Source organism: Sciurus carolinensis, chromosome 3 (assembly GCF_902686445.1).
Source record: "Sciurus carolinensis chromosome 3, mSciCar1.2, whole genome shotgun sequence".
Lineage (NCBI taxonomy): Eukaryota > Metazoa > Chordata > Mammalia > Rodentia > Sciuridae > Sciurus > Sciurus carolinensis.
In genome coordinates this window covers 135,100,212-135,125,755 of record NC_062215.1, presented here as the reverse complement: position 1 = coordinate 135,125,755, position 25,544 = coordinate 135,100,212, and the positions used below count along the sequence as shown (strand labels likewise).

General features: G+C 36.6%; 1 protein-coding gene across 1 annotated transcript in view; it reads right to left on the bottom strand.

The window, feature by feature from the left end:
• Fam171b (family with sequence similarity 171 member B) overlaps positions 1-23,663 on the bottom strand; it is a 64,411-nt gene extending 40,748 nt beyond the window's left edge. The window contains exon 1 of the mRNA XM_047547243.1: positions 23,299-23,663. Within this exon, the coding sequence (XP_047403199.1) occupies positions 23,299-23,530 (232 nt within the window). The 5' untranslated portion in view covers positions 23,531-23,663. The remainder of the gene's footprint in view (positions 1-23,298) is intronic.
• Between the last annotated feature and the right edge of the window lie 1,881 nt (positions 23,664-25,544).

Here is a 25,544-nt window from a genome sequence, read left to right as displayed (position 1 = left end):
ACAAAAAGTCTTTATAAATTAATACTGCAAATTCCTTTTTTAAAAAATCACATGCCTAAGATTTGAGGTCACAGTTCCAAAACTATTCTCAAAGTCACCAAAATGATACAACAAACTCACAGGGATGCCAAAAGATAATTTTAAATTTTCCAAGCAAACACAATGATACTAACATTTGCTGGCCACCACACAAAGCAAGAGAATTTTCAATCACAACATTAGAAAATAATACACTCAACTCAATGGCATTACATTTTTGTGAAGTTGGGTTTTCAGTGACTGCTCTGACAGATAGCAAACACTACAATTAAAATGAAATGTGAACAGGAAGTGAGAATGGCAGGATTCAGTCTTACACAAAGTTGGTGAATTGGTATGGTGCCTAACAGACGCACACATCACATTAAGTAACCAGCTAATATGTGATATTTTTAAGCAACTACTAAGTTATTGAAAGTTATTTAGCCACAAAAATAAAAATAAAAAACTTGTTAGGGCACTAAGGATATGGAACCAAAAAAGTTTAGGAGTTTCTGTGTTTATTCAGTCTATTGTCCACACTTTCATTAAGCACCTACTACATGCAAGATCTGCACTAATCACAGAGATAAAAAGAAATTAGTTATCTTCAAATACAAACATGAATAATTTGGAGAGAATCATAATGCCAAGAAAAGTACAGATTAAAATGTTTGGGTTCAGACTATACAATTAAATTATTCTGGTTAATAAAGTTAAGTGAGAAATGTCACATATGAACTTTTAATGAACATCTTGCTAAAAGGTACTGTTCATTTTATTGCCTCAGTAAGAATATTCTGGAAATGTACTTTTTCTTTGAAAAATGTCTAGTATCATAAATATGCAGCTACTTAATTATTCTCTGGATGCATGACTAATTGAATGAACAAGTAAGTGAAATGTTAAATGAGAATCTTACAAAAACTCAAGATTAACAATTTCCATAACATGTTACTATTGTTACCTTTTCCAGAATACTCAACTCTCTTGGCTGAGGAAAACAGTTCTCAACCCAGACCACATGTTAGACTAACTTGGGGGACTTCTGCTGTGCTCCCTGGCCCAAACCCAGTCTAATTATGTCAGAATCTCTGCAGATGGGGTCCAGGGAATTGTATTTTTAAAAGGTCCCAGATGATTTTAGTGCATGGCCAAGGCTGAGAACCACTGAGACATAATAGGTCAAAGGTAAAAACTATTCAGAGCTTCTTGACATGTATTACTAAAAAGCTTTCTACAATGTGACACCAATTTATACTGTATAGAGGAAAGTATTCCCCCTATTTTATTTTACCATAGTCAATGTATCAATGTGATTACTCCTGTCTCCCTGGGGAGTGAATATGAGAAAGAACTTTCAATAAAGCTTAAAAATCATTCTATTTTCCTTTAACTTACTTTTCATTCACAACACTGTTAGTTGTTTTATTTTTTTCACAACACCCTCTTGATAGGTTGAGAGAGCCCTTATGAAGAAAATAAAAGTCTGACAAAGACCAACTGATACTCTTTTGTTGTTTTGCAATTCCATGGGTGAATTCACAAACTTTATTGACAGTAAAGTGGAAAGGACTTAATAAAACATTCATTTTCCCTTTTACCAAAGCGTTCTCTCCTTGTTCTATCTGCATGCAAAGTATGTTTAAATCAATGAAGAGAAAATGGAACTAACTTAGAAACTGCCAGACACACATGTCAGCATGTCCTTTAGAAAGGGTCTAAAACCTGCCATCAGCATTTCATTTAAGCAGCTGAGACCCCTGTGCTGGGAGAGTGGTTAGGTTTAAACAGAAGGCGTCCCAGCATTCTTGCTCATGTTTCTTGAACACCTTAGTAAAATGTAGCTTCTCCCCTGTAATTTGATATCTGAAAGGAGCACTGACAAGCAAATAGAGATCCAGGTGCTGTAAGAACAGGGTGTGCCTGAGACATTAGCCCAGCAGGAACAGATGCAGTCTGCTGTATCCTACACTGGAGACATTGCCAGGCCTGAAAGTTTTAAGCAAAGTAACAATTTTTAAGTGTATTCTTTCAATGAAAAATATTAAATTGAAAGATCTTAAAATAACAAAGGAGATATGACACAATGCCTATGTAGTACACATTTTATATGAAAGGAAAGCCCATAGGTAGCGCCTAAGTAGTTTCAAAAACTAAAATATCCATTAAATTTACATCAGCAAACATTTATTGAGCCTGACCAGGCATTAAGAAGGTGCAAAGTCCAGCAGAAGCATGATATCACAACTTCTGTTTATTCAGTACCCATATTAAAATCTTTATGCATTTTAGTATATTTAATATTCCCTGACTTCAAGCCTGAAGAAGTCAAAAATCTGCAAAGAGCATATGAAAAATGATATGGACATAGTGTTAATGGGTATACAAAAAAGGAAAGTATTAATTCTGAGGGAATCTGGAATATTTTCTGGCAGGAATTAGTTAAGATTGGAGTTGGAACAGATAAATTTTAAAATCCAGAGTTGAGGCAAGGACACATCAGGAAAAAATAACATGAGAAAGGTCATCAAGGTTTAAAAATAAAAAAAGAAAAGAAATGTGGTGTTAGTGTAATGATGGCCAGATGCAGCAATAAAGACAAATTAGTCTGGGAGCAATGGGAGATGACTGAATTTCATTCCACCACCCGTGCAATGAAGGTTGATCAGTGCATGACAAAATGTTTTTAATATAAAAGGATTTCTCTGGGTGCAATTTGCAAATGGACTTGATAGTGAGAAACTGGAGGTAGCTACTGAAATAGTTTAGAAGCAAATAAAGTCAAGATTAGAGCAAAAGCAGCAACAGAGAAGAATCAAACACAAAAATATTCATTTAGGATCTGGCAACTGAGGCAATTTTGAAATTTAAAATGTGCTGAGATTTTTGTGCTTGAATAACTAGAAAACCAAAAATAATATTACTCAATAAATAAATATTAAAGAAATGTCTAGCAAGATAATAGGTTGTCTCTGATGGTCAAACAGAATAAAATAACAATAGTCCCTACCCTATGAACTAGATAATTTAATGGGAGGCCAGAGTCAAATCAATAGGCCATTTCAACCAAGCAGACTGTGCTTCAGTGACTCAAGTGCTGTGGAAACACACAGCAAGGACAAAAAGCCAGACCAGCAAGATCCAGAAGGACTCCTCAGAGAAGTAGAAGCAAATGCCACAAAGTCTCTCCTCACCTTAACTAGCAGTTTCTCTCCAGACAGGACAGAATTCTAGGCAGGTGAGCAAAGACACCAAGGTCTAAAACAGCAGAGACAGGAAGTGCAGGAAGGAAAGTCTCACTTGGGCAAGGAAAGAAGAGAGAGGGGAGGTAGGAGCAGCATCTGAGCAAAAGCCCCTATAAAAATACAGTTATCCACTGTGCTGGAAAGAAAATACAAACGAGCTTTCAAAGTTTGCCACCCCAATGATTCTATGACATAATGTCATTTAAATTCTCTCTCCTTTTTATACCAGAACAGTAATTCTTTAATCTTTAATGTCTTTGAGAATCTGGTTAATCTATGTGATCTCTCCTTATACCCTCAAAATAAAAAAATCATATACTCATAAATATACAAATATTTTGTGTGATAATTCATCCAAAAAAGGCACCCATGAACTAAGGTTATAAGTATTGCTAGGAATACCATCACATCTCATGGTTCACCTTTTTTCAAGCAAGTCCATGGTAGGTTGTTTTAACTACCACTGCTAACTTTGTGGGTAAGGTCTGTCATTCTCCTATGCAGAGGCTGTGTAGTCTATGGCAATAGCCAAATAGCCAGGGTTCTAACCAGGACCCATATTCACTACTCAGGTCATGTGGCAAGCTGCACACTCTGAATTTCATAGGTAAAATTCAGGCAATGACAGCACCTAACAGATACACCTCACAAGAGGAATCAGAGGATTACATGAAATAACATCATCAACGTACACAGAACAACACTTAGCCCCAAAGTATGCATTACTAGAGTGTGATATAATTATTCCATACAGATATTTCTTTAGCTTTTGAACATAAATTTCCTGATATTCTTGAAAGGATGTTTTGACATTTCCAAGGGTCCCCTCAGAAAAATTAGCACATATTGTAGTGTGAATAATTTGACTCTTCCAGAAATTCTTCTTTCATTTTAAGGAAGTATACAGAAAGACTATTTCTATGTAACTAAACCTCAGTAAAATACTTGGCATAAAAGTCCATTTATATGACATAATGAAATGGGACTATTGATACTTACTAAAAAGTCTTAGAGCAAATTTTGATAAATGATTCACATTTGTGAGTTACCAAAACATGTGATTTATTTTTATTACTTGTTAGCCAACAATATTAATCATGCATTAAAACATCAATTTAATTGATCTGGGATGAGCTGGTGAGAAAAGAAAGTCTAGTTAAGTAACAAATTTTATGTATTTAACAAATATTAAAAACATAAGAAATGTTAGCACCGGGTTGGATAACAACACTCTTGCCTGTTGAGTCATGGTCTCCTAGATAATCTCATACATCAGGTCATTTCAAGTCTCAAAAATCTGAGGCACTATTCTTCCCAATTTAAAAAATCACAAGTAACTTGCTCAACATCTCACTGGACAGTCATGAAGAGAGTGCACTGTCAATTAAAAATATTCCTTCTCAAGCAGAAAAACTGGGGCATCAAATGATGTGATATCAACCATTAAGAAGATTCTAGAATGTTAGATGGACTGCTACATAATTCTTTTTGCTAATTCAAACAATGCCCGAAGATGTATGGGGCAAATTTACTACAAAACCAGGTACACTGCCTTTTTCCACCCCCAAATCTAAATACAAGTTGCTCTGAAGAAGCTACATAATAACCTAATTGATGAAGGAGTCAACTCAAAACTATACATACAAGAAAAGAAATTCCTATACCCCGAGATAGAGATTGTTCTGTAACCATGGTAATACCACAAAAACGATCTTTAAACATTCTTCATCAATGTATGACAATCCTGTGGCTTTGGAATCACAGGACAGGTTTGAAAGTTGTTTAACCAATCATTGGGAAACTGTCTCAGTAATTCAACCAATCAGGGACTAGCACTCCTAAGCATAAGCCAATCAGAAATGTACTCATTCCAGTGACTTGCCACTGAGTGGCAATCCAAACAACTAATCTCTGTGGGGAAGCCAGCTTCCAAAGCCAACATATTCCTACCATCACCACCAGAAATTCTCCAATCCCAGTATTCAATGCTTCCTTCAAAAAAAAAACTGCCTGGCCATCAGAGCTCTCCCTATCAGTAAGTAAAGAATAATTAATTCAGTTTTATTTTTTCAGGTATAAAATGATGGTCTTAGTCTATGACACACATCTTTGTTTCAGGTCTTAGCAGACACTGAACACGGTATTTCCTACATTAATAAATAATTTAGCTAACATTCTTCCAAGCATAGAAGTAAATCCCTCACACCAGTACTAAGTATGACATGAAATCATTTGCCTTATAGATTCTTTTCATTTTGAATGCTTCTAAAGCAATATTACTTCATACATAATGTAAAAGAATAGAATACATATTTAAACAGAAATGATGCAACAATTATAAATAACTTGAATAAAAAGGATATATGCTCTTAAATTTTCTAATATTTCTTGAAGTTTTTTCAGTACTAGGAAAACAATATAATATGCGAAGTTTTAAAATTGGGCTTTTGTTTTTCCTTTTCTGTAAGCAAGTTAGATTTTGTGTTAAAGAATAATCTTCAGTGTCTGAGGAATGAACTTGGTCCACATTCTTCTAAGGGGAAATCCCTAACCCAGTGTTGAAATCACCGATGGAGCAGATTACTGGGCCCCAATCCAGAATCAGATTATTGGTCAGCAAGACCTGGGAATCTGCACTTAATTTTGTTGTTGTTGTTGTTTAAGGATTTAAATCATTTTATCATGTTGCTACCTTACATTTTTGTTATGGTTTAAATATTAGGTGTCTGCCAAAAGCTCATGGGTGAGGCAATGCAAGAAGGTTTATAGGAGAAATTACTGGGTTATGAGAGCTTTAAACCAATCAGTAAATTAATCCCCTAATAGGATTAACTGAGTGGCAGGTAGGGTGGGTCATTGGGAGGTGTGCATTTGGGGTATACATTTTGTATCTGGAAAGTGGAGTCTCTCTCTGCTGTCTGATCATCATGTGAGTCACTTCCCTACACCTCAGTCTTCTGCCATGAGTTCTGCCTCCAACCCAAAGAATGGAGTCTGCTGTCTATGGATTGACACCTCTGAAGCCATGAGCTCCCAGATAAATTTTTCCTCCTCTAAAATTGTTCTTGTGTGGTCTTTCAGTCACAGCAGTGAAAAAGTTGACTAAAACAGCTCTACACAAAAATAAATTCCATATGGGTAAAGACTTAAATATGAACAGAAAAACTTTTACAATTAGGTACAGTGTTCGTTGTTTTGTTGATACACTAGATTAGATAAGGAATTATTAAACTAGATAGGTGAATGTGGTGATTAATAACTATTGCTAAATTAAAATATAAAATGCTGCTATAAAAGATTCTAAAAGGCAATATTAAAAGATAAGTCAGACACTAGAAAAAGCAATGTACAAATACATAAATTAAAAGGTTGTAAGAAAGAACTATAAAATCAATAATAAAAAGAAAACCACCCAAGAGAAAAAACAGATGAGTTCAAAAAAGATAACTCAAGAAAAATGGAAGAGAAATAATGGGGGGGTGGGGGGATACTGTACACTTACCTCTAACCAGAAAATACAAAGTTTACCACTACTTCTGAAGGCCATTTGGACACACATAGAAACACTGAAAATGTATATCCCATACAGGCCAACAATCCCATTTCTTTTTTATGAACTCTAGATAAATTCTTATACACATCTAAAAGGAGATACCTACTAGACTGACCAAGCACCCTGCATAATGGTAAAACAAATAACTGTGTATCAGAGTGGCTTATTTATATAATAGAATATTATGCAGAAATATCAATAAAATATTTAAATTTTGTTTCTGGTCCTGTGATGAGGCAGTACATCGGGACAGAAGAGAATGACAGAGCAAAGCTGCTCTATCATGGTGGCCAGGAAGCGGAGAGAAAAGAAACAATGGGCCATGGATCCTTTCAGGTCAGACCTCTAGGACCTACTTCCTCCAATTAGACCAATCTACTACAGTTTCTCCAATTTCCCAAATAATCCATTCAATGGATTAATCCACCCTCATGATCCAATCATTCCCCCAAAGTCCCTCCTTTGAATACTGCTGCATGGGGATCAAGCTTTAATATATAACCCTTTGGGGTTCATTCCAGATCCAAAGTATGATAATGTATATGTACAGCTATTTCAGTTTTTTAAACACAAAAAGATGGACACCAATTTCAGGACAGTTATTAATTCTGGGTAAGGATAGAAATGGAATGAGAATGGGGCTTGATTCCATCTTTAATTTTAATTTCTTAAAAATGAGGGAGAGAGAAAAAATGTGAAGCAAATATAACAAAGGCTAATATTGGATTAATCTTAGCAGTTGAGTACCTAGGTGTCAATTACATATAGACTGTAATTCTATTTGTTGGAGTCCTTTATAATTAATTTTCTAAAATAAAAACAATAATAGTTGGTGAATTCATTATCGTAGTGTATATGTGAGTAAACATAAAAATATAAATCAAAATCTTAGTTTCTATTTCCTGCCTTAAGTTCTATCAGCTAGCCTTATATTTAGAGACAAACAGAAAAAAAAAAAAAATTCTCCTTATTCCTTTCCTGTCATCACCATTTGTGTAGGTCCTAAAACTGGGCTGATTTAAAAAGGCAGATAAATAAGCAATAAACGGCTGGTAAATCAGTCCCTTAAGTTTAAAATCTGTCTCTCCTCCCGTTGTTCCTACTGTATTTTAAAATGCTAACAGAGCATATTATGACAACTTGTCTTCTATTTATTTATGTGTATGCCCTCTCCACCTATAAATGTTAAACAAAGAGAAACAAAACAAACAAAAAAACATACTCATCAAACTCCTTTCAAAAAGCCAGAAATTCAGAGTTTAGTAAATATTCACTTGCATTTTCTGTGTTGAATTTGAGTGTTGCACTACAGGTCCATTTCTCTGCTTCGATCATTTCCATTTGAACAGTTTAGACTATCATATTTAATGTGCAATTATTCGACCTCATAGACTTCAAGAAATTACCAAAGTAAAATTTTTCTAATTCTTTCTCTGATGACAAAGCCTGAGGGAATAACAGAAAACTGAGTGACAGGGTTCAAATCTTTTATTTATCAGGCCTTCAATTTAGACACAGCTGCCTTATTGACCTTTGCCATCCTTATCAACCAATTCCATCTAACTGATCAAGAAGTAAAAGTTTATCCATCAATCTAGCCACCCAGAAAGCTACTGCTATCAGCCCAACACCAGTGCAGGGTTGATAGTATATTCCTGCTATTTGCCAAGCACTGGTTGGAAGCACAGGGCAAAAAAGGTCAGTTTAACATGGATGAATCCTTTGTTCTCAGCTATATTCAAAGTGGACTAAAAGTAATTCCTAAATAATGCTCCCATTTATTTTTGTCCCACCAACTTTTAAACCTTCATCTGATTTATTGCTTTAATTTGGACATAAACCCATATCACAACTAGGAATTTTTAGTAACTTCTGGTGAATCCTATTTGGCCTTTATGATTCATGACTTTCTCCTTGTAGATACAGAATGAAAGGCAAGTAAATTCTGAGCAGTTTTCTCTTAAAGCATAGTTTCTAATTTTAATGGAAAAAAATGTTCTTTTACTTGTGAATATTGACAACATTTGAAAAATTTTTAACTGGGTGCAATCAACCTTGGATTTCACAGAACACAATCTTCTAGATCCAATCAATATATTAATCAATCAACTGCCTCCATTAGGATATTAATGCCCTTCTCTTCTGTGGAGTAGGAACTGCAATACTGGAAACATAATTTACAACTCCTTTGAGGTAAGCATTCAAAATAAAAAGATTCTAACTGCTTTGCAGCAGGATTCCTTTCTTAAGAGACTGTTCCAAAACACACCATTTTAATGGATATATGATACTATCCAACACAATGCCAAGGCTAGCAAAGACAAAAGAGAACTATTCAGGTTTTTTCCATAAAGAAGATACACTCTCTTTTCAATAAAACGTTTTCCAAAGGACCACAGCCAGTCTTTCTTGTATGCTAAGAATATTCTAGTTCAAATTAAGAATTTATGAACAGAAAAATAATAATAACAACTACTACTTGGATTCTGCCTTTTTAAAAAGCCAATTTATCCTCTCTTTACAAAAGGAACCAATGTAACAGTGAAAAAATGAAGTTCACAGATGTATATTTCACTAATTTGGGTTTTCGAATAAATATTTTTCTTTCTCGCTTGGTCTAGGGGATGTTTCAGAGATCACATGGTTTCTTGGTTGTTTTCAAAGAAAAACAGTAATTTTATTCCACATATTCTTACTATAAGAAATTACTTTCCCTATTTATTCAACCCTTACTAAAATAATATCATAGAGTATAAATCAATAAGATAAAATGATCATATTTCTGAAGTATTTAATTTACCAAAAATTGTCTTCAGTAATTGATTGATTTGTACCCAGTGAGTTCTAGGTATTTTACATACATCATCTCTAATATGGCAGTTTTGTGTGTACATGTGATTAACCCCATCTCTGAGAAGTTCAAATAGTTTTCCAAGAATAGATTTTGAACAGATTTTGAACTGTAGATGTCTTAACACCAAAGCCCATGCTCTGGTTACCTAACCACAAAGTCCTAGAATGAGTTTTCTGCTAGTAATGTCAACCACAGAGGCCCCTCTGAGATCAGAGAACCTGATGTTCTGCCTGACCATACCCAAGCCCTGCCTCCCAGACCAGCACCCTCTTACCTCACTTCGAGGCAGACACGCTGGCCTTTCTGCAAGTCTCAGATTCACTCACTTCCTTCTTTCCTGTCCAACCTTGTATCCACAAACTGATATTAGTTAGCCACCTTATTTTTTAAGTGCCAAAAAAATTACTGAATGACTGTCAGTTGTTGGGGTTTCTGTGGCAAAGAATAATTTGATAATTATTGATGACTAATTAGCTAAATGTACTTGCTGGCAATGAGATTTAGAAATGTGTTTTTATAAGCCAGAGGCCCTTGAGGAGTATTTTAAGGACAAAAAAAAAAAAAAGAAAAAAAAAATTCCTGTTTGGAAGAGAGACACCTAAGGACATTTAAATTAGTACGCAGAGTGAGGACAAAATGAAAGTGAGAAAAAGAAGGGGGGCAGGAGTGAGAAGGCATGAGGTTATCGTCATGGGCTGAAAAGTGAGAAAACTAAGTGCTAATAAGAGAGAAAAAAATAAAGATAGAAATGGAAACAAAAATATAGAACACTGGAAGAAAATTACTCTGAAAAGTGTTCCAGGTTTAAGAATTGTACTTCAGTATATTAATATCAGGGCTGACTGATTGATTTAACATCAGGTTAACTGATAACGCTCAATCTCAAAGCATCTTCTGGTATGGTTCACCTCATTCTAACTCATTTTAATGTCATTAACATTTGCCCTGAACTCATAAATCTGAGAACATATTTTAAAATCCTGGAGTCGTTAGGATGTGTCTAGCACTGAGAGATGTATAAAGATATATCAGAAGACCACATAGATACAGCTCATGGTCCTGACTCTTAACAAGATGACATATATGATCCCATTTAAACATACTTTGTACTAAGTGTTAGATATTCTGGGATATATAACTGTGAATAAATACATCCATGCGGTGAAAGACTGCAGAAAATCAAGAGGGTCAAAATAAACATACCCAAAACAATCAGAAACCAATTTTGAAAATATATTATTGAGTACTGACTTATCAAATAGAGGGTATATGTGAGCTAGTGAGAGAAAGACAATCACAGACCAGAAAAGCTTCCTGGGAAAAGCTAAGCCAGTTTCTGCTGAAGTTAGGGCTAAGAAAGACATAGAACTGTGCAGGCAGGAGAAAAAGTGTCAAAGATTTAAAATTTCCTTGGAGTTAGACCTTCCATGGGAAATAACATAGAGAGTAATTAAGAATTTTGCTTTGATAGTTATGGAAATCCAATAGTAATTTGATGAAGCAAAAAAATAAAAATGTAAATTTATCAACTCATGGAATACCAGGAAGGGCTGGACAAGCAAACCATGCAGATGACAACTGTCCAGCCTGATCTTGGAAAGGACTGGAGTGAGGCACTCCACTTCTGTTGAGCTTCACCCTTTCTGTTTTCATTGGCTCTCTCCACCTGGTGGGGAGTGGGGCCACTTCCTTCATCAAAAATGGAACAGTAAGCGTGGCATCAGCAGAAGAATAGGAAAGAGAAGGACTGGATAGAAAGTTCTGCACATACCACCATAAAATACAGCAGACTCGACCAAGGGGAAATGATCCTAGATTAGCCCAAAATGACCAAAGAACAAGATAAATTGGAGCCCTGGCAGACAGTAATGTAGCTAAAATACTACCTTTATACAATAGTCAGTCTCAACCACAACCTCATAGGCATATAATTTAAATGTTATTTGCACAAATACGAGTCTATGAAAGTGAACCTTAAGAATTTACCACATACAGTTAGTCTATAGGATTAATTCATTAATTAATTTACTTGAAGTTCTATATCTTTTCCTCATTGATTTTTAAAGTTCACTTAAAAGTTTTAGGTAATTGTTGTGCCTTTTTTTTTAAAGATACCCAGATCTTAAGAGGCATGCTGAAGCTTTTAAGAATGAAAAAAAAATTACACACACATACATATATACATACACATACTGACGCACACACATATACTGTATGCATATAATATATATATATACACACATATATACATATATATATTTTATATATATTATAAAACACTAAGTTTCAGTTTCAGTTGGTTCCATAATAGTGTGTGTGTGAAAAATAGCAATAAAAATAAAGCAAATGATACAATTTTAACAATTGCATCTTGGTGGAGAATATATGGGTCACCACTATTTCACTCTATTTCAATTTTTCAGTAGATTTCAAAATACTCATTAGAAACAGGTGGAGGTAGGTAGAAACCCAATAGAGACTTCAAGTTTTAATGACAACAAAATGAAAAAAATTTTGTATCATAAATCACATTTTTAGAAACAGAAAGCAGTGTTTCATGAAGATGCATGCAGAAAGGTTATGGTTTAAGTTGGAAGAAAAAAAAAAATGTGGAGACCAATAGATTACTATACCAGTTCAAACATTTGGAGAGGAAGCCTGGACAGGGAAAGTAGTCCTGAAAATAAAATAGCAGGAAGAGACACTAAAATCTCTGTGAATAGATACTTAAAATGTGGGGAGAAGAAAGACCCAGTGATGATTCCGGACGACTAGAGACACAATGGACATAGAGAAGGCCTCATGGGACAGCAGATCTGTAACGACAGTGCCATTCATTAAATATACTTATACATTGCCTCATCCACATAAATAAATACAGTTCACTCTCTCATTGGTGGCTATGAGGTGTCATCTCCCACTTAGCTCTGAAAGCCTAAAAAGACACATGCCACACACCGTACCCTCAGAACACTGGGCCAGAGCCCGAGGGAGAGCAGCCACAGTTGGCCCATATGTTCCCCATTAGGCCACCTGTTCCATGTCTCAGTTCTCCCAGCCCACGAGATTTACAGAATTTCAGGGATTTTTTTTTTTTAAATGAAGAAATTGCATGCAGAGTACTCCAAGTAGTAAGAGCAAATATTGGTTGTACTCACAAAAATACATTAATCAATGTATATAGCTTAAAGTAAGTATGATAACCTCATTATTTCTATTATTGGTTTTTTTGTGGTGGTAGGGATTAAACCCGGGGCCTCTCACATACCAGGCAAGCATTCTACCACTGAGCTATTTTTGAAACTCACTAAGTATGCTTTCTTTTAGGAAACCAAGGCTAAATTACTGTCCCTACAACTTGTTTCCACACTAACCTATACACCCTTCTAATATACTTATCATACTCTATTATCATCTCACTGTTCTCTGCAAATGGTGATAATACATTTTATTTCTATATATTTGGTACCATGCATAATGCCTGACAAAGAGTAGAGACTTTTGTATTTAAAAATAATCACTTTGAAAGGAAGATAGTTTGGGAAACAAATCTAATACTTTCCTGGAGAGTATGGATGTGAGAGTATCCAAAACAGACATGAGAGAGTACACTGCTGTTTGTATCAGTATTTCCACTGTATAAAATATAAATGAATTTAGGGTTGGGGATATAGCTCAGTTGGTACAGTGCTTGCGTCACAAGCACAAGGCCATGGGTTCAATCCCCAGCACTGCAAAAAAATAAATAAATAAATAAATTTAATATTTTTAATGTTAAAAAGTAACACACATACAGGAGGGGACCAGTTAAAACGCCAGTCTGTAGAAGCAGTGACAATTAAGAAAAGTCAACAGGTGAGGAATATTGAGGGATAGACTACTAGGCTCCTTAAGTGAGTAAAGGAAAAGTAGAGCCAGTGGCAAGAAGAGCACCCCCAACTCTCCTTCATTGGCCAGTGATGCGTGGCACTGATTTTTAATAACAATAAAGAAGGAAATACTTATTCTGTATGATGTGGTGGGAAATCAAGAGTTCATTTTAGACATGATGAAATTGAGATCCCTGTGATACAGCCACACAATGAGCTCTAAGAAACCTTAGCATATAGATAGTATTTAAAGCAACTGGAGTGGATGAGATCACCTTGTGAGAGGGAAACAGTCAGAAAATGTTAAATGGAAAAATATTTTTTCTACTTTCATGTTTTAGAATATAAATATGTTTTAATGGCTCATATATTATAATGTCAAACATCTTATAGTATATATATATTATATATTATATCTATGTATGACTTTTCAATAATATTATTGGGTAGCAAATTATTTGGGGGTTACAGAGTTTATATTGCATTGATGGGGAAGGAAAGGGAGTAAAGTGAGCCAACATATTTTCACCTGACTTGTCAAACCGCTCCCTAAGCTACTGGACTCATGATGTCCCCCAACACATAGGCCTTGTATTGATCTCTGATCCTAGAACCACCCCTTACATACAGGAAGCATAACGGCCACAACAGATCTTGGAGTTTTCAGGGGTACCAAAATCTATTTCACCTTCGTGTCTTTACCCCATGCTGTTCTCTGAATCTGCAGCTTTCTGAGTCTCAAAGCGCTATTATTTACCTTTGAAATATCACAGTGTGTGGAAATACGAATTTTTCCATTTCAATTTTCAAATGAAAGATTCTTCAAGATAGAGCAAGCTAGTCCTCAAAACAAGGAAATCCTTCACTCTGCTATTCATTCCTCAGAGCATCTAGCTTTTCCAAATGTAATCAGTTACCACTGAAGCCAAGAGATGTGTGAATCAAAAAACTAAGAAAAATATGGGCTTTGCAAAGTTTAAAGATATCAACTCCAAAGGCTGGAATGGTGTTGGCAACAAAAACAGCAAATTACACTACAGATTTTAATCATTGTAAGCTGAAATTACTTTTTGACCCCCAAATTGTTTGATGAACAAAGTTTATTATTTGTTTCAGCAGGTGGGGAAAGACTGGGTTTTTACATATGTCTTCTTTGGGAATTACAACCAAGGTAGGCCTACCTTGCTTGAGACTTATCAACAGGCCTAAACTGGGAAAGCCATCAGAGCTCATATTAAAATCATTAGCTTAATCTCAGCGACCCTATCCTTCAGTGAGGTAGCCAAGAGCAAGATGCACAATTTCTGGGTTAACTGCCAGGGAACTCTCCACACAGTTTTTTCAGATGTAAGCTATCCCACTGGTTTATTACATAATGAAATATGAATATAAAGTAATTCAAAGTCATGTGCTTTATTAAAAGATAGTTATTACATATTGGTGGCCACTATGCAAACGGAATGGGAAAACCAAAGTTGAAAGGTTAGGTACTGCCCTAGATACGACGCCCTACTTCACTTCGGGTTGAACTGGTTAAACAGCGGATTTTACCCATCCCATCTGCACAATAATAGAAAAACCTCACACACTAACAAAACACGAAAATGCTATTTGAATCAAATTGTTGTTTTTTGTTTGTTTGGGCTTTGATTTTTGGTACCAGGGACTGAACCCAGGGGTGCTTAACCACTGAGCCACATCCCCAGTCCTTTTTACTTTTTATTTTGAGATAGGATCTCGCTAAGTTGCTTAGGGCCTTGCTAAGTTGTAGAGGTTGGTTTTGAACTTGTGATCCTCCTGCCTCAGCCTCTTGAACTGCTGGGATTACAGGCACGTGCCACTACTCCCAGCTAAGTCTAGTTTGAGTCTGAATGTTACCTTTGCTCTTTTCCTACAGAGTCCACTTACAAAGACCTAATTAGCCATGGAGGTTTTCTTGACCTTTTAGGAGTCAGGAATTCCTCTGAAAATCTCATAGACACTTGAACACTAGACAACTTCAGATTGTATAATTAATTTCAGGATTCTTATGAACCCTCTCCTCCTTTCCACAGGTTCCCTAGAACCTCTACATTATTAGGTATGAGGAATAGGAAGGTCCTTACACATCTAGGAAAGAAAGAAGATTCCCCACTTAAGAGTATTTTTCACCTTTGCAGACTCGAGGTAACTGACCGCCTCTCTTACTTGTCACAGTGATTCATATTCTCTCTTCTTTAGGGCCACCAAAATCTTCACTTTCCACATCTTGACTTCCTGTATTTGCCAAGCTCTATTGAATCACAAGACTTTTTCCCCATTTGAAATATGATACAGAAGCAATTTTAAAAGACCCATTCTTTTGGTTCACAAACTTGAATCCGGCAGTAATGAAAGTTTGAGATTATGAAAAAGCTCACTCTCTACCATATTTACTATGAAGGAAATCATCAATTTACCCTTAATTAAATTCTATCAGTCTTTGTAACTGCCAGGCAACACCACAATTTCTTTGAAGGATGTGTGGTGGCTTTCATCACACACTGTTCAAACATGACCAGAGGAAGTACTTAGGAGAAGGTCATCTCCATCTCATTCTAGTTCCTAGAGTGAGTTCAAGAAGGCTTATCATAAAGCATAGAGCATAGCAGAACCTGCAAAATAAATACTTTTGTTTAAAATGATTACATATTTTATCATTTAGGCATTGCTTCATTGTAAGCAGCATTAGAAGATCAGATTTGTTATTTCATACATTACTGTAAAATATTTTTCTCATCATTATAATGACTGTTAAACTTAATATAAAGGCAGATTTAAATTTGGGGACATACAAATCATAACATTTCTGGTAGACCTCTAGAACCTAATAGCACAAATATATTATAAAATAAACCTTGAGAAGTACTTACATTATGACATGAGGCTATTTATCTTTCAATGTAAATATTTTTAAAATATCAGCTTGTTGAAATATAAATAAGGTGACAGATTTTAACTTCACGTACACAAATTTAATTAACCATAATCTGTTTCACAACATGCTCTTGTCACTGAACCATGTGTAGTTTATTTTACTTAAATAGTTAAATAAATTCTACTATACTCATTGTTCTTGTTGACATCTTTTCCTTACACAAAAAGAATGGTCTCCCTCTGTTTCATTTTTACAATAAATGGATGTTCTTTTGGTAAACTTGACTCAGACATTTATAAACAAACCCCACTAGCACAAATGTGAAAGAACAGTATCATATGTGTAAGTTTTTGAGGAAACAAAATCTACTTAACTATTCTGAGCCACATTGTGACATCTTAATTTCTATCCTCTCCCCAAACACAGGGGAGCAGGCCTGTGGGTCACAGAATCCAGTGAGTCACAACATCCAGGACCTCTGTAGTCTCTATGCACCTTCTGGTTATAATTAACACATTAGGAAAAATAAATCTTCTATCAAACCATCTGTTTCTGTTTCTGTCACATTCCTATTTTTAAAAAGCAGAGGAGTAGGTAGATGGGAAAACATTTTAGGAAAGCCAAAAGATATGGAATGCTATAACATCCCTGGAGCACTTAACTCAGATGTAAGCCAGGAGCCTGGCAGTGTGAGGGACATGATTATCAGCTTCCACCGTTAGATGGTTACCTTCTAAACCCCACAAGCATCTGAGTCCACAAATATGAATTTTAATTGGCCTAGCCAGTAAGTGTTCTAAATATCAGCAGAGCTAGCCAGTGAATTAAAAATATATCATTTATAAGGGGAGCTGGGGATATGGTTCAGTTGGTTGAGTGCTTTACTAGCATGCACAAGGCCCTGGGTTCAATCCCAAGCATCATCCCCCCCACACACAAAAAAGAAAAAAGATATATATATATATATATATATATATATTTATATATTTATATATCTATATATTTATATAGACATATATATATACACACATACATATATAAATACATAATTTATAAATATCATTTCTTTACTGAAGTAGAAAGCTCAACTAAGTACAATAATTAAAAATGTTTATTTACATGTTAAATTATTCCCTAAAGATGTGATATAGAAACCTGCTTGAGAAGAGAAGCACATTAAATAGAAATTACTTATAAATGAAGTTAATTTTAAGTCTTATTTTCTGTGCAAGACAGAACCTGAATATGGAGAACTTGGATGCTACACACTCAAGGTTTCAAGAATCATGATACATTACTGAGGCACAATACAGTCTTGGCTCATTAGATCATCGAGGCGTATTTGACATGCTAGCAATGATGGAAAGCGATTGCCATTTCCTTCATATCCACTGCCCTACATGAAATGGCACTCAGAATCACTCACTCATTTTATGCCCAAATGAACTGGTCTTTATATTCACAGACATCAACAAAAAGTATTTAAGAAGGCAACCTAGTGATTATGATATGGACAGTCATTAAAAAAAAAAAAAGAATTTAAAAGGCACAGAAACCTGGTATGTCTCAGACATGTGGATTGTGCTTACACAAAAGTTCAATTTAAAAGGCATCTCCAAACAGAATCTTCAGGGCAAACAGAAGCTCTTCTCTTAAGTTTACCCTTAACTACCACACATAAACACATAGCTCTCATAGCTTTAGATTTCCAGGTAAGTATTCTAAAGCACACTTTTTTCCAATTACAGATGGAAAATACAGCACTGATGTCCCAGCTAAAGCAATTTGGAAAAAAGGAAATTAAGAAACATTATACTAAGTCAAGTAAATGAATGACTACAACATTGCAGCTAACCTAGTCAGACAGAACTTTGAAAGGGAATCAAGTTCAATATTTATATACTTGGGGGAAAGAGTTTTGTTTCAGAAAAATATTTGGTACAGTTTCTATTCAGTCATATTAAGAACATTATAAAACCACCACTAAAATAAACTGGACTCAAATTCAACCCTATGGCATGTTTTTTCAACCTGTAATCAACACCAAAAAATTGCTCCCTTTTGTTGTTAAAATCCTGGAAAGAAATCATAATTACCCCATCTGGGAATATGGCCTTCACAGCATGAGTACTTTTAAATAGAACAGTCAATTCTAATCCCATTTTTCCTATTGATTTTCAAGTTCCTTAAATAGAAAAAAAGTAAACAAATGTTTTCATTGGTGGGAGATTTAAATAGGGAATAAAATAAGGGTTATCAGGGGCAGAAGAAAATGGCAAGATGTAGCAGGAGTAGGTCCAAAGATGCAAAGTAGGAGGAATAGCATTATAATATTATATTATATACTGAAAATTTGCAAAGAGTAGACTTTTGCTTCTCTTATCACTTGAGAAAGAAAGAAAAGGCTGACTATGTGGTAAAGAGGGATATACTAATTTCTTGACTGTAGTAATTATCTCCTGATATATATCAAGACATCTTGTTACATACCTTAAATGTAAACAATAAAAAGTTTTTAAATAAATTTTAAAAGTTTAATTCGAGTTAGTTTTTAAAACTATATAGCGATATTCGATATTAACATTAATATGAAACATTAATTTTAAAGTTAATTTGAATTTTTAAAATTGTATCATTACTCTTCTATATTAAACTTCATTATTTTTAATTAATCATTTTATTAAGTAACAGAGGTCCCAACTACATGGAATATGGGGGGAAATCTTTTTAAACTTCAAAAGTATACCACTTGACCAATTCCATTCCTATGCTTTTATCCTTGAGATATAGAAATATGTCCACATACAGATCCATGTAAGAATACAGCAGCTTCATTCACAATAGCTGAGGCTGGAAACAACCCAAACACCCATAACAAAGGAAGCAATAGGCTGAACTATGGTGATTCATAGGATGGAATACTACCTGGCAGTAAAAAGAAACTACTGAATGTGCTCTAGTGAATGAAATCCATGGAAATCATGCTGTGCCAAGAGGAGCTACGCATAAAAGATAACATGCCATCTGATTCCATTTTTTGAAGTTCTGGAAAATGCAAAGTTAATCTATGATGAGAACAATCAGAACATCAGGAAAGAAGCAGAGACTGCCTTGTAAGGAGACTTGTGGGAACTTTGAGGTGATATAAATGTTCTATATCTTAATGGAGTGACGGTTAACTGTGTATAGTCATTTTTTTGAAATTATGTAGTTAAAGTATACATTTCTAATATATTTTACCTTAAAAAAATCATGTAGTAGAAATAGGCAATAATATGGCAAAATTTTAATCATTGTTAAAGCTGAGTGACAGGTGTAGTCTTTTATGATGCTATTCTTTTTGTGTTATATATGTAAAGTTTAAAAATATATATCACTGAAATACACAATCAAAAATTTTATACCATACGAATATACTTACCAAGGTTCTTTGTATGCAAAAGGCATTCCTAAAGATCTATAGAGATCCCCTGTGTCCTGTGTTTCACATGGAGAATTTTAAATGCAGCTCATTATTTTCTCCAGTTCCCCTCACCCCCACTCCCAGCATGCCTCCCACCTAATGGACCGTCAGAGTGAATATGATATGGTTGTCTCAACTACCACCAGACCCTAAATTAATTCTTCTCTAGTCCCTCACTTACTTATTTCTAGCAAATACTGGTACAATGAAGAAATCAAAGTCGCAAGATACACTGGAACAAACAAATGATTATAAAGATCCCAGTCTCAATATTTCTTTATTCTCACTATTCTCTGAAAACAATGTTTTACAAGTTAATAAAAAATTAAAACGTACTCTAAAATCTCATTCAAAAATTTTAACTCACTTTCTCATTTCTCATCCATACAAATAGACATAAGTTTTCAGAATAATGAAGTCCACAGAACACTAACCAAGGGGATGGTCAATTTCTCTCCTATGAACATGTACACTCACTCAAATTCTAGTCACTGAATGTGTTTTAGTTTTCTAAGTTCCTCTAAGCTTTGCCTGAGAAAAATCCTATAGTTTTCACATGACATGTCCAAAAAATCAGAAGCACCCACAGGCAAAGAATAAACTCAAATTCAAGGATAGCTATTTAAAGGTATAATATGTTAATACCCCTCTTGATAATAAGAGGATAAAAAGTACACTTAGGTAAAGAATCCTCATGATAGCAAATAGTATGAGGGCTCAAGTATCAGTATTAATTAATTCTCTATAGCTAGCATAAGATAAACATTGAAATTAGGTAAAATTAAACACCCAAAATTTACATACTTTATCACCTCTACTACAAATATTTGTTTATTTTTATAAATTTTTGATAAACTTCAATAAGAAATTTTACAGGAGTTAAAAATTTAGCAAATACAAAGTAAAAGTGTTTATTGGTGCCACCATATTCATTCATCCAGCAAAAAATGAAGTATATGCATACCAAGTGTTCTTAACAGCAGTGAACAAAGTCCATGCCAGGCAGAGGGAGACAGGATGATAAGAAGGGCTGAGGTTAAGTGCCACAGAGGACAGAATAATCAGGGTAAGGTCAGAAGGGTGTGCAGATTACCATTCCTGGTCAGGAAAGCCTTCTCAGTTACAGTGATATTTGAGAAAAACCTGAAGAATGTGAAGTTCCAGAATTCTAGGCACCTGAACCTTTTTGCAAACTTAAGACACATGAAGCCAGTGTTGGCTACATTGGAATGAATGAGGGAAAGCACTGTAGAAGGTGAGAAAGAGAGGGTTACAATGGTTCTAGAACACTCTAGGCCATTTTATTTTTAGGATCTGGGCATCTCATGTGAGAGAGATTGTGAGCAGATTGGAGGATTTTAAGCAGAAATGATCCCATTTAATGCTTTGAAAAAGATGACTAGCTGAATGAGAAGGACAGGAGGGGAACAAAGGTTGAAATGAGAAGAAAAAGAAGACAAGTTCAGTGTAGGGATCACAACATATTCAGAGGGGTAGTTCGACATCACTTGTTAATACACTGTTTCATTATTTGAAGTCATATTCCAGTAAGTCAAATAGCAATCAACTGAATTGATCTCATTTGCCACTGGACAGGGGGTTGAAGTTTTTGAGGAAAAAAACAAGAGACATATGTTGTTTTTCAGGTTCTAGTTTGACCTATTGGATAATGGTTTCTTTATGTCAATTAATCTAATCGGTAAATAAGACAGACTGCTAGTTTCTTGATCATCCTTTTAAAAATATCCCTCATTAGGATCAGAAAATCAATATTTAAACTGCATATTAGATCCAAAGGGTTCATAATACTGCAGTTATTCATAGCCCTCATCACAACATATGTATAGTGTTGTAGTCAAAACCCACTTAGCTTATATTCCTGAAAGATAAATTGAAATAAAAATATATTGCAAACCATGGAACCCCTCAACACTCTCCAAGACTTCTGTTTCATAGTTATTTATAAAATTCCTCCTGTAATGAAGACACTCAATCAGACTATCTCCAATTTCCTTAAGTTTAGCATGTCTAACACCAGTCTCACCCACACCATGTTGTTATCACTTTCAGGTACTAAAGGCTGATAAGGAAAACCAACAAACACTGCACACCTTTCAATTCTCTCAGCCGCACTTGAGTGTTATTAATTGGTTTAAGAGGGTGTCAGAAACGCATGCTTTCCTGCACACTTTGGTGATTTCATCCTATGCTCAAAGCACTCCCATAAATTAAATCATCCTGGCTGTGTCATGAATCGCAGCTGGCATGCCTGAGTACCGCTCTTTGATGATGAGCAAGCAATACAAAATAAGATGCTGAATCCACTCTTTAGAATCTCATTTCCAGCATCTTGTATGATGTTACTAGGCAGGATTTTAAAACAAAAATAAACATTATAATATAGTTCGCTTTCGTTTTGCAAAACCTAAGCCTACTTGCCAGAAAATTGATGGCTTTTTTTCCTTTCCAAAAAGCAGGCAGCATCTACAGCCAGAAAGGGAACTGGGTTGGGGGCTGGGTAAAGGCTATTTAAATGGATAATCCAGCTTTTTGCTTACCAGGGGAGCTTCAGTGGTGAGGTAGGGGAGTGGGAAGGGTTTGCAAGCTGCAACTAGGAGACTGTTACAGTCACATATACTACACCCCTATTTCTTCGCCCTCACCGGATGTGCCAAGAATCTGCCTCATTTAAGTTCTACTAACAAGTAAGGAGATTCCCCTCTCTGGGGGCAGGCTTATGCTGTACAAATATCGTTCCAGACTTTATCTTATCTGTTCCCCTCTGCTTTCCCTTTAGTTACAAACTCCTGTTTCATTTTTGTTTTATTTCATCTTATTGTATTGAAGACATTTTTTTGCAAACTGCCTTAAACCCTTCCTGGGATAGGGAGAGAGAAATAAATCAAGATTTCTTTCTCCAGCTCAAAATTTAAATATAGTAAGCAAGGAGAAACGGCGAAAAGGGGTGTGTGGGTGTATATGGTAAGATTTCTTGGTATCTAAGAGAAAAAGGATAGAGAAAAAAACATGCTAAACAGATCTGAGGGGTGTGTGTGTGTGTGTGTGTGTGTGTATACAATCATTCCCAGAGCAGACAGAGGAATTCAGAAAGGAGGGAAAAGAAAAATATCAGTCGAGGCAGTCGCCCACCCCGACCCCTCCCAACCCACTGCAGCGCTCTGCGCTTCCCAGAAAGCTCATCCCCAAAGAGCAGATTTCCGGTGCCGACCAAGGGACCAAAGGCTGGGCAGGCAGTCGGGGGAGATCGGGAAAGATGAGGATGGGTAAGGACAGGCTAAGGGATGTGCTCTAGCCAGGGAAGGAGCAAGGAAGCCAGCGAGGCCAGATGAGACCGCTTGCCGAGCTGGAAAGGAAGGCCCAGACTGCCAGGACCTACCTGGAACGGTCAAGGTAGAAGATGCCCCAGGCACCTCTGGCCTCTCCTCCTCAGCCTCCTCCCGCTGCTTTTGCTGCTGCTGCTGCTGCTGCTGCTGCTGCTGCTGGATTAGGCTGAGGTCCGAGCGGCTGAGTTCGGCTCTGGCGGCCGCCGGGACCAGCTGTGCCTTCAGCAGCACCGCGGCCAGGCCGAGGAGCAGGGTACAAGGGACGCGCCGGCAGAGTCTCGCCATGGCCGAGAGCCAGAGGGCCGCGGAGGCATATTGCGGGGCTTCGGTCGGCGGCCGGCGCCAGGGCTGCGGGCTCCCGGCAGCGCCCGCCTGCTCGCTCGCTCCCCCTCGCGCCGTCTGCCTTGCACACCCTCAGCAGGAGGAGGAGGCGGCCCGGGAGGCGGAGGGGACGGAGGGAGGGGGAGGCAGCATCCTCGCGCACGTGACCCGCCGGGAGGGGCTCGCCGGTACCCGCGGCCCCGCGCCCGGCTGCCACCGAGCGTCCGCTGCGACGAGCGGACACTGATGACGGGGTCCTGCGCTGGAGGAAGGCCTCCGAGACAAAAAGCAAGATCTGGGGGCTAGAAGACCCTCCAGTCCACACAATTTCCGGAAAGTGGAATGAATTTGTTCCCACCTGACCTCAAAGTCGAAAAGAGATGGCAGATTGATTACCATCATGTAACGGTAACAGGGCATCGGCGGATCCCAAAGACAAGGTCCCTTAACCAAATAGGTTCTGTGGCATCACGGGCTTCTTACCTAACTGGAAGTTACCTTACGGCTCTCCAGATTTTAATAAACTTGCTTTTCCTGCCTGAGTGAGAATTTCTTTCTACATCATAAAATATTCTTAATTTCTTTTTTCCTAATTATAACCTACACTTTGCACTTGCTCAAAAAAGTTTCTTACCAAATGCTTAACTGGGTGCTTATATGTGCCAGCATTTAGGTGTCAGAAATAAGTAAAATACAATCCCTGCATTCTAAGAGTTCACCACCTGTTAGGGGACAGCAACGTGTAAACAAAATATAATCTAATGTAGTGGTTGCAATTGAAGAAACATTGCAACATTCAGAGGTTGCACAGAATTGGTATAAATTAATGAATGTATGGAAGAGGGCTATGAAACACTGGGGAAGGAAGGATGTGAAGAGGAACCAGGCTCTCCTGTAATGCTCAGTCTCCAGAGTTGCTGAGAGGATAGCAACTAGGGAGGCTAAGGCAAGAGGATGGCAAGTTTGAGGCCAGCCTCAGCAATTTAGTGACACCCCTCAGCAAACCTGTCTCAAAATAAAAAATAGAAAAGGCTAGGGATGCAGCTCAGTAGTAAAGCACTTCTGGGTTCAATCCCTGGTACCAAAAAAAAAAAAAAAAAGGAAAACAGTTCCAGTTCCATACAGGAGCAACCAGGTCATCTAAAAAGTGAAATTGTGTGTGTGTGTGTTTGAAAGCCCAGAGGTGTGTAATAGTACAGTGTACATGGAAAAGCATGAGCAATATGAGCAATGATTCTAACAGACGAGTGAGTGGTTTAAATTGAAAAGGAAGGAGACCAGGTCATTAATAGTAGCAAACACATCCATACTTCCATAGTACTGTGTCAGGCACTGGTCAAGTACTTTACATTAACTCCTATAATTGCCGTGGATACTGTACACGGAAATTGAAATTTACACTGCAGGTGACTCTGGAAGATCTTAGAGGATAATCACTACCATTCTTGCATTTCAGAAGGCTCATTTTGCTATCATATGGAAGATGGATTCGAGGAGGATAGATAGATTGAAGGAGAGCAGACTAAAATCCCAGGAGGAGATGCCAAGGACCTGTAAGACTGAAAAGGAGAGGAAAGCAATGAGAGATATGATAGGGCTGAAATTAACAGAGTAGCCAATTTGAGTTGATGGAGGGAATGGAGGTTTATTATGATACCCAAGTTGCCACATTGAAATCTTGGGTGGCTGCTTAAGATATTGCCAAGATTGGCTGGGGGTACAGACCACAAAGTAGATCTAGAACAATGGACCTCAGTTTGTTCAGTTGTCTTCTATTTGGAGTTCCTGTGGGATATCTGGGACATTCATTTACCATCTCAGCTGATTGGCTGATTGGGCTGCTTTCTTTTGACCATCCCGTATTCTTATGGGTGTCCCTCCCAATGTTTCCAACTTGCTGGAAAGCAACAGACTTCTCAGTAGTGAAAAATTATTTTTTGGTCAAGGATATGACAATAATGCCTATATGACCATGAAG